This window comes from Convolutriloba macropyga, chromosome 4, assembly GCF_964194025.1.
Source record: "Convolutriloba macropyga chromosome 4, txConMacr16.3, whole genome shotgun sequence".
NCBI lineage: Eukaryota > Metazoa > Xenacoelomorpha > Acoela > Convolutidae > Convolutriloba > Convolutriloba macropyga.
In genome coordinates this window covers 61,948,595-61,961,627 of record NC_134471.1, presented here as the reverse complement: position 1 = coordinate 61,961,627, position 13,033 = coordinate 61,948,595, and the positions used below count along the sequence as shown (strand labels likewise).

The 13,033-nt window shown below is 35.2% G+C and overlaps 1 protein-coding gene across 1 annotated transcript; it reads right to left on the bottom strand.

The window, feature by feature from the left end:
• Positions 1–6,872: 6,872 nt before the first annotated feature.
• Positions 6,873–8,754, bottom strand: LOC142338591 (dol-P-Man:Man(7)GlcNAc(2)-PP-Dol alpha-1,6-mannosyltransferase-like). The gene has a single exon (XM_075388409.1). It carries the CDS (start codon positions 8,749–8,751, stop codon positions 7,276–7,278), a length of 1,476 nt encoding a protein of 491 aa, XP_075244524.1. The 5' UTR covers positions 8,752–8,754; the 3' UTR covers positions 6,873–7,275.
• Positions 8,755–13,033: the final 4,279 nt, after the last annotated feature.

The window sequence follows — 13,033 nt, the reverse complement described above, 5'->3', positions numbered from 1 at the left end:
GTTTATTCAAAAATTGAAAATTCGTCCTTTTGTTTATGCTCACATCAATTTCGACAGCAATTTTTACTATTTAATATTGACACCAGAATTTTACCGTCGGCTGCTGCAATTGTATTTCACTTCGATAAATGAAAAAACAAGAGTGAATCATTTCTTTAGCATTTGCGTTCGAGTATATTTGAACATTTGATTATTGAACATGCACTCCAGGGAGCATGTTTGCATACATTAACTAAATATTGCATTCAGTAAATTTTTCAAGCACAGATTTTCAAAGTCGGCAGGTCAAATAACGCTGTAATGGTGGGCAAAAAGAGAAACTGTTCTAATTCAAATTGAACAGATTAAGAACATACGGTTGAGCAATTTTTGTCTCTGTATCTTTTCCAGGAAACCAACTATAGTCCCAACAGCAAACTCGTCTCGTGACTCTAATTTGGATAAAACGGCTCAATCTATGAGCTTTATACAAAACTAAAACCACCAAAAAAACTTGAAAAATTATTCTGAGGCAAAAGACGTGCTCAGTTTACATCACAATCGACTCCTGCCATAATTGTGGAAAACGAAAAAAAGCTCCTTAGTTTTGGTACTAATAAAAACTGTGCAAATTTAAGAAAACAGAATAGGTAGGCAAGCTAATTTACGATATTATAACGCCATCAATAAAATATTTTTGTTTGGAATTAACTACATAGAATAGACACCATGTATTTATGCTTAAGAAAACAACAAACTGCGCGTTTTCATTACGCAGCTGAACAAACACTTCAAAGCGGTAACCAGGCAAATCAGTGAGAGCAACATCATTTTACAATTTAAAAACCCAAACATTATTATAGCTTCCATCTTCTTGCATCTAAAAAGTCAGGAGCATAAATACGATGACCTTGTTACAAATACTGTTTTTAAAATTTTGGCAAAAATCTATAGAAAGAGCATTTTTTTCTCAAATGTTATCAAAAAAACAAGAGCAAAACTGTATATATCACGAAAATTAAAATTTATACAATTCTCGTCAATTTTTCTGGATCGGGAAACGTGGATCTTCTGTAACTTCAACTCTATGACACATTGAAAATGTTTAGTACTCGTAGAATTTGTCTTCATCTGCTCAAAAAAGGTTTAGATAACTCTTTTAAAAGCAATGAGCAACAATTACCAGCTTACCATTTGTTTATTACAGATTGTGCATGCAACTAACTTTTTGCGGAAATCAGGTGAAAACCAACTAAAACACTCAAAAACGGTACCTCAATATGCTCTTAACGCTATAAAGTACTCACAAAAACTGTCTTAACATGAAAACCAGTTTAAAAAATACATGTAAAATGTAACAATTTGCACCCCTCGGTAATATCCGAGATGAAGATGTGAAAATATTTAATTTGGCTTTTTATCAAAAAATTTATTTATTCTTAATAGTTTACAGCTGTGTGGTGCGGGTAAATTGTTGAGAAAAATGTTGCCAAAACTGTGGGAGAGAACTAAACTGAAATGCCTAATTGTAGTGATAAAATTATTAAATAGCAATTCGTTGTTGTTTAATAAGTTATTCTCTGTTGTAGTTGCCAACGAATGGGATAAAACATGGGGCCCAAATAACTGGGATTTTAGAGATCCGATTATTGTATAACCCCTATGCTTCTAATTATTGGTGCGAGTTGCGTTAACAGAGCGGTCACACGAAACCCTAACATTTTTCTTAAACAGTACAGCATTGTTGGACAAACTTATTCAAAATCAGGTCCGAGCCTAAAACATAGAATCAACGCTGACCTCCATCTGCAACAGCTGCTAGAAAAATCGCCATTGAAACAACGAAATGACCCAATAATCTGGCATGATCGATCTCCTGAAATAAGCAGTGACAGCACACAAGAGCAATAAAAACAATGCTTTATCAGTCATTGAACTGAAACATGTCATGACGCAAAATAGCAATCAAATAACAGGCCTCGTTTGCTGTAATTGTTTTGGGGCACCCAATCTTTTCAAAAGTCTGTGCGATTTGAAAAATAATCAGGTTATTAGTGTGAGACGTCATCTGATTTCTCCAAGAAAGAAGTCGCAGTACCATAAAGCAGAACTAGAGCGGATTCATCCAGCATCACGAAATGAAGTGAACTTGCTCAGAGCAGTTATTCAGCACCAATGTACATTGAACAAATTAACCTTGAAGAAAAGCTCAAAAACCAGAAAGAGGAAAAGTAAGAAAAAATCAAAGAAAGATAATATTTAAAGAGTCAAATTTTTGATGTTTTTTGTTGGTTTCGTGAAAAATCGTTTGCTAGTCAGTTTTGATTTCTTAGCTTTGATCTCTTGGGCAATTTTTGACATTTCATTATCTTGGTACTGCCGTCGGAGATCTTTGTTGAGGGACTGACTCTGTGGTGCTATAATTGCAGTGGACTAGTTGCTTGCTTGTAATTTTGATGAAACGCTTAATAGTAATGAATGCTTCCATAGTAAATACTATTTTTGCTCAATCAGCCCAGGCATTTTGATATCGTGGAATTGCTAAAGGCAATACAGTTTAAATTCTATTCGGCTGAAGTGTAAATACTAAACACGATTCTTCATGGTGTTCGCGTTTATTCTGCAGACAATTTTTTTGATCTATTTAAATTTATGTAATCTCCTGTTTAATCTTGATTTTTACTGCGTTGCAAAAAGTGTAAATAGGAGCTGTAATGATTTTAGTCCGGTGGAAGAGGCATATCCAGATATGAATTTAGACTATAGATTCGAGCATTAAACGATCAATTGATAACCTAGTCCCGTTTATACTTGAAACGATTAGGACAGAACTGCGCACTACTATCAGCGAGATTGTCGATGCCAAAATTAGTGATCTAAGAAATGAACTCAATGGCAAAGTCAACATAGAAGCTGCCAAATCACAACTTAAAACTTTGAATCTGAGCTCTTAGAAAATTATAACAGAAGAGATAATATCAAATCGCTAGGGTTTTCTCCATGATCAACTGAAGGTAAAGAAAATTATCAACAAACATCGAAGTTAGTTGTTGATGTTGCAGTGGACATCGGTATAAGTTTAAAGGAAGAAGAGATCTCAATTGCGCACCGTCTGCCGTCAAATTCTGAAAGAAAACCAATAATCGCAAAATTTTTGCGCAGAGTAAGAAAACTGGACTTCATGAAAAAGAAAAGAAATTTGGCTCAATCGGATACTTACAAAAACGTCAAAACTATTGAAGACTTGAGCAAAACGAGAGTTCATTTTATCAACTTGATGAAGGCAGATGATAGAATCAATTCAGCATGTACGAGAGAGGGCAATTTGTTCTACGAGTGGAAATACGACAATTTAGCCTACAAAATTCAAGGTTTGTACGCAGGTGGAATGGATCCCAATTACAGCATAGAAAGTGTACTAAATTGTTCTAACTCCTTTATTCTACCATCACCCGCAAATATCAACAATCAAAACTTTTGTCAGGCAACTTTCTCACACGACAAACAGAAAACCCAACATGATTCTGCGATGCACTCAAGGTCTTCAAATTACAGATTTACGGTCCAAGGTTCTGGAACAAGAGCATTTTATCGTCCCGGATAGTGAAGATTCAATACATTAAAGTAATTCAAAAATAACAACTATCCTCAACTTAAATGTTAGATCTATTAGAAAAATTTCTTTAACCTAGAAGCCTTTATTTATGGTCTGGATGTACAACCTGATGTAATTTGTTTAACTGAAACAGATGGAATTTCCAACTATCTTGTTACTGGATACAATAGTTTTGTAGCCACGAATAGGAATTCTTAGGGGGGTGGTGTCATGTTGCAATATAACAAATTTTGCCATATTATAACGGAAAGTAATATCGACTTCCAGGAAGCTCTTTGTGTAGATATCTGTATAAATAAACTAACGTTTAAAACTGTAGTTGTATACAATCATCACTCTCGAAAAAAATTGAAATAGTCAATATGACGGATAAGTTTTTAGAAAATCTAAATTCGAACAGCAAATATTTGTGGTGATAAGAAATTGGATATTATGAAAAATAATTTGCTGAGCAGAAATTACTTGAACAGCATTACAGCAAATGGTTTCTGGGTTTCCTCTGCCAAACCAGTACCTTTAACTAATGAGTACTGTTCTGGCCTGAACCACTTCATTTATCAAAATTTTGTAAGCATGTTTCTGTTGAATTTCTATAACATCAAAGATTTACTGAACATTATCCCATTATTCTAACGTGGCGAACAAGTGACGACATAAATCAAAATGATTTAAAGTTCCAAGATACCAGCTTTGAAAAAAATGAGAATGCTGTGTGCTTTTAAAAAATGGCATTGGAAGCACATCTTAAGAAAAACAGTGAACTTATTGTGTGTCGATCCCTGCAATGCTTTTTTCTCATTTAACCAAATTTTTCTTAGAGTGACAGAAGACTTTGCTCCTTTGAAAAGTGTCGATTGTAAACAAAAAGTTCCGAAGTGGTTTGATAGTAGGTTAAAAAATTTACGTGAAAAAAGAAACCAATCTTATAATAAATACAAAGAAAACAAAAATAACAATGATCTGCGGAAGATATTTAGAGTGTAGAATTAGGCTAAAAAAGCAAATATACTTGCGTAAAAACAATTCTATCTAAACTCCTTCCAAAAATGTTTAGGAAACTCTAGAGAGACTTTCAAACCACTCAATGAGCGTAAAAGCAAATCATTTAAAACGCAGAATTTTCCAATCTTAAGCAGCTGTTATCAGGAATTCGATGAACCTTGGGATAAGAATAATGCAAACGAGTTCAACAATTTTCTTGCTGCCGTAGGATGTCAGATCAGTACGTACCTCAATAAAAGTTTCCACTTTTCCTAGACACCAATGCTCTGTGTATCTTTATGAAACTTCTTCGAGAGAGGTGAGAAACTATAACCAATCTTGACAACAAGGAATCCTCTGTAGTTGATGATATAAGTAACATACAAATAAAAATATCTTCAGATGTCACTAACCAATCTGGTGTTTTTGATAAATTTTCTTTTGACCAAGGTATTTTTCCTAAAGAACTGTCTCCACTGCACATAGAGGAGTCTAATCTTGAACAAAATGAATGTAAGCTAATTTCACTTCTAGTAGTTTCCACTAAAATTTTGAAAGAGCAACGTACAATCGCGTGTGCAATATTTTGAGAAACTCTCTTTATTTTATAAGAATCAATATGGTTTTACATCTAAGCATAGTACAATTGATGCACTAGTAGAAAACTAACGAAACCTGTTCGCATGAGACAACAACATTCGACCATGGTTAGTTTCTTTTTGGATTTAAAAAAGGCTTTTGACACTATCAATCATGCATTTTTTTGCAAAAAACTAGAGAGATGTACTTAGAGGCGACTGTTGAAAATGGTTTCACTATTATCTGAGTAATAGATTAAAAGAAGTTGTAATTAAAGTTACTTCGTACAATTCGTGCAAAGTCGAAGACGGTGATCCTCAAGGATCGATTTAGTGCCTCTTCTTTTTGAATAAATATAAAGGACCTTCCCGCAGTCTGTAAGAATGTTGTTTGCTGACAATAATAAACTAGAAGCAGTTGGGTGTTCTGTTGAAAAAATAAAATCAGATTTAGATAGCGTACACTTTTGGCTTGAGACTAACAAACTTGTGCCTAATCTGAGTAAAACAGTTCAACCTAACTTGAAAAAAGCCCAGCTGATCTTAAATTCCAATTGAACAAAACTGACATCAAAGTTGAGCATTACTGTAAACGTCATGGTTTAAAATTAGATAATAAGTTCTCCTTTCGAGCTCATATCGATTATATGCATAGTAAATTTAGTAAACAATGTGGTATACTAGCAGAACTCAGACATTAAGTTCCTCGGAATCAACTAATTTTTTATTACAATTCAAATGTGACACCATTAGTTCAATATGGTGCCTTGATTTATGGTTGCTGTACGTACTCGGTGCTTCTACCGATCTAGCTATTACAGAAAAAAATTTTAAAATGTATTTTTATGTTTGTATTTTAAAAGTAATGAGATCCCTGCGATGTGATTTTTGTGAGGCAGTCGTTGTTGACTATCTACGAGCTACGCACATACGAATTAATTGAACTTGTTCTGAAATCACTCAATGGTCTCTACCAGTAAGATTTTAGCAACAATTTGTTTCAATTAAAAATGAACAACCGGAAAACTAGTGGGATTCTCAACTTGCTAAAGGAACCGTTTTGTAAAAAGAAGTTGGAGCGCAATTCAATACGTTTCAGAGGCTAAACTATATAACAAATTAAAGACAATGCAGATAATTCCCGCTAATTTAGAGAGTGGTAGCAAAGCTGAAGTGACAAGTTTCTGTCACAAATTGAAAAACTCATATCTGGCGTCAAACTATGAGCCAATTAGATTCGTTTTTAACTGAAGCGAACATGTGCTACCCAAGTTCATCGAATTGATGTCCTATTTGAATAATTTCTTTGCTATATTATGAATATATTTAACCAACGTAATCAAGTCATCGTTGTCAATAATTTATTGGGCAAATTGAAAAAGAAGATCGCTCTGATCTCGTTATTTGTCCACGTTGCTTGTTTATTCACAACTATTCAGCAACGAAACTAATTCTTTCTTTCTTTCTTAATGCTAAAAATTTAAAAAGTTAAAACCTTTCTTTGTCTTTAGACAATTTATAGGGACACTTAAGTAATTTGTAGCGTCGAGGGGATTTTGAAGCACTGTGTCTAAATGTTTTAATTGTTTTTCACATAATTTCAACACAATACATTGAAAATTTTTGCCTCTTGACTACAAAAAAGGCTTCGCCTAATATTTCATCTCTTAAAATCTGGCAACTGAGATGATGTCTAGATTTGAGACTTGAAAAAGGCATCACAGATGATAATTTAAATTTGGAAATGACAAATACAAACTAGTTTGAATCAAATGCAGAAAAACATTGTCATCAATACAAAGAGTCAGATACAGTTACATCAATGAATTTGCTCAAATAACATTTTTGGTTCAACTACAGATGCAGCTCTAACCATGATCATGTTACTCAACTCTAACTTCGAATGTTTGCAGAAGTGTGGCGCATCTTTTGAAAATCAATCAACGATTTTTGCCGAGGTTGAAGTTATTACAAATGCAATGGAATGAACAAATAACACTTCGAAAAATTTTGGGCGGCCAGTTTCGTATAACATTTTTGCGCTTGCTTATCTTCGTGAATGTTTGTTTACATTTTTCATTGAACGTAAACCCCAACTTCACAAAATTGATTCAAAACGTTTCACTTTCTGTCCAACGCATCCGCAAATTTTCCGATCCTCGACTCATAATTCTTGTGTTGCAATGCCACAATTTTGGGAACAGTAACAACTTCCAAAAACGGCCAATCAGAACTCAGGATCAATCGCGAGTATCCCCTGACCGTGAACAAAACAGTATGCGTACTTTTGTACACCTGGTAATCAGTACTCATGTCCACTAACAGGTGTGAAAACTTTAGTGTATCAACACTTCCAGGTTTCAGATGTTCAGTTTTATTGTAAACCCAGTTAGGGTTAAGTTGCCCAAATCTAACAGCTCCAGTTTGACATACAAGGTTATCCATATGCAAGTTAACTTCAGCAGTTGGCGACACATATCTGTGGAATTTTTCCAAAGCCACGCCGCCTGGATAGTTATCCACAGAACACATAAGCATAATGTTTGACCCTGTAAATGTCATCAAAAACAAACCTGATAATATCAGACATACCAGTTTGTAAACAAAACTTTTACCCCAGTTATTAGAAAAGTAAGCCCATCCTCTCGCAGCCACAATGTTGAGAACTGGTATCGCATACATAACAAATCTCAACTCTTTATGAGGCAAAATTGAGTAAATCAGGATAAAACCAAGGCAAGGAACTGAAAGTTTAATAAATCGTGAATCAAAAACAACAGCAATTGGAATCAAAATTGGAACTAACGGGCCGATAGCTTTTGGAAGGAGGGATGTAAAATAAGCATGAAATGGTAAAACGCCCCACGCTGAGCTTTTATTCAGGATAACATTGAAATAAAACACCACACCTTCGGGCCAGACTAATTGCTGCCAGAAATATGAATCAATTCCGAGGCTTAAAACTACCCAAATTAACAGGGCACAAACACCGTGTGCGAACACAATCTCAACTGAAGTATTTCTGCAAAGCAATTCTGTCAGTAAAAACAGACCCAAAAAAACTACCAACTCTGATCTGAAAATGAGAACAGCAAACGCCGACGTCCAAATAAAACTTCCGACTTCATTTTTCAGCAAAAAATAAATCGCGAACAAAACTGAACTCATGGCAAACGTATTGGGTAAAGGTCTCGAAATGTAAAATAGAAAATGAAATTGCGACAATGTTATAAAGCACGTAATCTTGGCAACACTATTTCCAAAGTTAGTTCGAACTTGTCGAATTACCAAGAAGAGAGCCGTTAGGTTTATACCTGCCAAAACTGAGCGACTCAGGTAAAGGGAAAAGACCAAAGGCAAATCACACCGCGTGAACACATAATGCGCGGGAGCTGAAATAATTGCAACAATGATCGGCCCTATAAATGTTCTTGGTACGACTCCCGGGAACTCCAAATGATCATAGGCAGAGATATTGATTCCATGTTGTAGCAAATCGTGGATAGCTTGGATGTTGAAACTTTCCTCGACCTTCGTATAGGGCGCAAGGTAGATTTGAACAAGTACTAAAATTACTATTAGGACGAAATACCACATTTTTGATCTGAAACCATTCAAAATACCTATTTACGAGAGTATAGCAGATGCTTTTTTAAATTATTCTCAGCAACATAACCTATATTGGTAAAATTTAATGTGATGTTTTCACTTTGTTCACTTATTTGAGCAAAAACACTCATCGGAAATTTTTCATTAGGTAACAATTGCGGCTTAACTTGCTACTATACATATCGTCCATAAATCTAAAGAGTTTATGTAGATGAAAATTTGAGTGTTTCGCTCAAATAAGAAAAAGTGAGTGTTTCGCTCAAATAAGGAAAAGTGAAACCCAAGTATTTGATTTCCCAACTATGCAAAGGTTGTGTTGCAGAGAAAAACAAACATAGCCGGCAAATTGCCGGAAAATAGCCGCCGTTGACCCGCTTGAAGCACATTGAGATTGAAACAGAAAAAGAAAATTATGAGATAGAAACTGACAGAATTTTTCTGAGTGTCAAAGTGTTCTTATTTGGTGTGTAAATTCTGCATATTCGGTTAGATTCCAAAATTACACTTCATTCAGCTTCTAAACTGAAGGCTATTAAGCGTAATACTAACACCAGCTAACAATCGCTTTAATGAACTTTGATTACCCAATGCATTATGACTTAATGACCCGCCTTTATGTTTATCACGTTTTTGATTTTGCTCTTTTGACATCGACCGAATTCACTACATTACGTAATTCAATACGTGAAAGCAAAATTAAAAAAGGAGAGCGCCTGAATAAGAGCCGTTGAGAGGCTTACGGCGGTTTCAAAAACCATGAACGCACTAACGCTGGATGAATTCCTCTCGCACGACAGGCGCGGCCAATTTAATATAGGGGTATAGCTAAGCAATTTTGGAGGCACAAAAACTCGGACCTGTTAGTGGTTCAAACCCGCGAGCTCCAGGATAGCAGTTAGACATCTTAACAACACAGGTACACCGGCGTTGTTTCTCAACCGCTAAACATAGCCGGCAGATTGTCGGAAAATAGCCGCCGTTGACGCGCTTGATGCACATCGGGATTGAAACAGAAAAAGAAGAGACAAATTGACTGAATTTTTCTTGTTTTTTTTTCAGTGAAAAAAGTGTTCTAATTTGGCGTGCAGTTTCAGATGAATTCTAAAACTATACTTAATTCAGCTTCTAAACTGAAAGCTAATAAATTTAATAACAATATCAGCTAGCAAACACTCTGATGAACTCTGATAAACTAAATCTCAATGACTTACTGACCGGGCTTTAGCGGTTTATCCCGTCTGCTTTCCTTTTGCAGTTTTGACTTTCACCGTATTCATTATATTGCGCATTTCAATGCATGAAAGAATTTAAAATCCATTCAGTTGAAACAGTGAGTCAATTAAGTCAGAAGTCGAACGTGAAAATCGTGACTTATGTAAAACGAAAAACGTGATCAAAAGGTGAAGCGAATTAAACAAAAACGGAGCGCCTAAATAGAAGGCATTTGAGAGGCCGACGTGGGCTATTAAAAACATAGTTAACTGTTGTACTTCCATCAAAATTATAATTATACCTCAAAAGTCATATTATTACTTTAAAGTAAACAGGTTTCGAGACAAATCGAACTAATCTGGTTACTTTTTTCTATTGCAAAATTTTAAAAATTCACAAATTAATGTTAAGTTCCCGAAATTAAACAAAAGTTTCTACAGTTACAAAACCTAACCATTTTGAACCACTAAGACTAATTACACAAAAAAAATTAAGGATTTGTACGAACTTTACAAAAATTGTTGAAAAACAACAAATAGTTTGAAGCTCCGAAAATTTTGACCGAAAAGCTCCGAAAAAAATATCTGCATTTTCACTAAAAGTTCGGTATAACACCACTGGATGCATTACCCTTTTCAGATAAAGCATGCAATTTATTGTGTCTCATATATGGCAGGCAATAGACATAAAAAAATTGATGAGAAAAAGATGTCAACTGTATAATTAAGGTAAGTGCTTTTTTGAGGACATGATCTTTTTCTTAGTTGTACATCAGTTTACACTCATTTTGGAAACAAATTTGCTCGTTTTGAATCCACTAAAAATATACCCTTCGATCAGTCAACACAAACCCAATGATAAGAGAACGAACGCAACCCACTATCCTTGGGCAAATTGATCTCACACGAGTGAGAGCGGTCGGCTTTGTCAGGAGCGTACGCGGTTAAGGGTGTAATGAGTTGGAGGAGGCTCGACTAAGGGGGCAGGGGTGGAGGAGGGGTCAAACTCCGCCGAATCGGCCTTTTATTTCCGTGAATTGGATATACTTAGCGACCAGTATGGTAGCTTGGAGGTGTCTGTTGTTTGGATACGGAGCAGGAAACTGTACAAGCAGTTGTTAATTACAATACAATAGAAACTACGCTACTGTTCAAGTTCAATGTTCGGGAACAGATTCAAATTTAAGTAATGAACAAACTTTCCTCAACTAAAAAAAAAACTGAATACCAATACTCCTCTTCGAGTCGTAAAAACCTGCAGAATACCAATACTCCTCTTCGAAAAGTAATAAGACTAGCAGGTCCGATACAATTGATAAAGACTTCGTTTGAGAGCAGTTAAAATATAACGGGGGAATTGGTGGGTGGGGGTGACTGATACGGAAGGGGCGTGACTGTAGGGGGCGATTGAGGGTATCATACGTATAAGATTAAGAAGCGTCCTTCGCGCGTCTCATCAAAAAAGTTTGATTGGATCGCATACATAGATACTAGCAAGGCGTAAGACTCTAAGAGAGCAGCTCAACCACTTAGTGCTCTCCGGTCTTTACCGTTTTATCCCATTTTGAGCACGAAAAGTTAAAAGATTCAGACAAAAATCAGTCAAGCGAAAAATCGCATAAAAAAGACAACAGGAGTAATATTGTTGCCACAAACGTCGTTTCAAAGCAGATTAAAAAAATGCTCTGGAACAATTTTGCTTAAAATTTGCGATAGCTTTTTAGTAAAAGAAATAGATAATCGATCGGTCCTGAGAGTGTTATGATAATAAAGGAGTCTTTCCCAATATAGCCCTCCCCCCAGCTTATTTCTTCAGCCCTCCCCCAGTTTTTCTGGGGAAAAACTACAATCTGGATTTTCTACGCATATATAACATTTCGCCAGTTTTAGAAATAAGATCAATTCAATTTATATCAATTTCTAGCCGATCCACGTACAAATTGAGGAAAATAAAAACCGGAAACCGGAATGTTACTGAAAACAACCATAAAAAATGTGCGGCTAACTGTAATTTTGCTATTACGTTTACTTTTTTCACTTTTGCTAAAAAGCCTGTGTTTGTACCCTTGCCCCCCTCCACAAGTATGACCCAAGCAACAGACTGATTCTCTGCACGGCAATTAAATTGTTCAGAACCAACTTTGCTTCAAAATCATGTTCATTAACTCTTTCATGAATATAGCACTAAAATAAGCATTCACCTGTTGAACTTATTTCAAAAACATGTAGATTGAAATAGATCAATTGATATAATTCTGACTCCAGTATGCGATATTAGTTAGCACAACTATTTATAATACCTGGCAATGATAGATGGTATCAATCCGCAACAGCTTAGCAACAACTCAGATTAAAAAACATCGAGAAACATGCAAACAATTTTTAAAAATTATCAGACAAATAAATCAATGTACATTATTCAAGTCTCAAATCCAATGTACAATAAAATTTTTCATAATTCAGCATCGAAACGGATTATTTTGTTCAATTTGAACGAGATACGAAAGCATGAAACAATTGGAAGACTTTTTTAAGGAATTGTGATCCATTTGAAAGACATACTAGCACCGTGCTACAAATAATTGCACCATTAATTGACTACATTTTAACTAAAAGCCAAAACATCTTCTCTTTTTGACACACCCCCCCCCCCCCCCCCCCCCCGGACATTCCAGAATAGTTATCCTAATAGAATCGTACTATTTCGTACATACTAGTAAAAATTTAGTACGATTAAGTAAGATTTCAGTCAGACAAATATTCTTTCGTACTAGATAGTTATCTTGCCAGATCTTGCAAGAATTAGTAAGATTTGGCGTTCTCTTACTACCTTAGTGTTATTCTTACTTGAACTTAGGAGTTAGGACGAAAAAGGCAGGATAAATATTTAGCACGAGGAATAATCATCTTGTAAGATCTTACAATCTTGCAAGAGTTTATAAGAAGCGAATACTTCAGGCAGTGAAACCTTTAAGCTGCTTTCTATAATGTATGTGTAAGCGGTTGAAATCCGAAGTGATTGTAATATTTTAACAAAATGTTTTTTGTAGAGTTCCGCA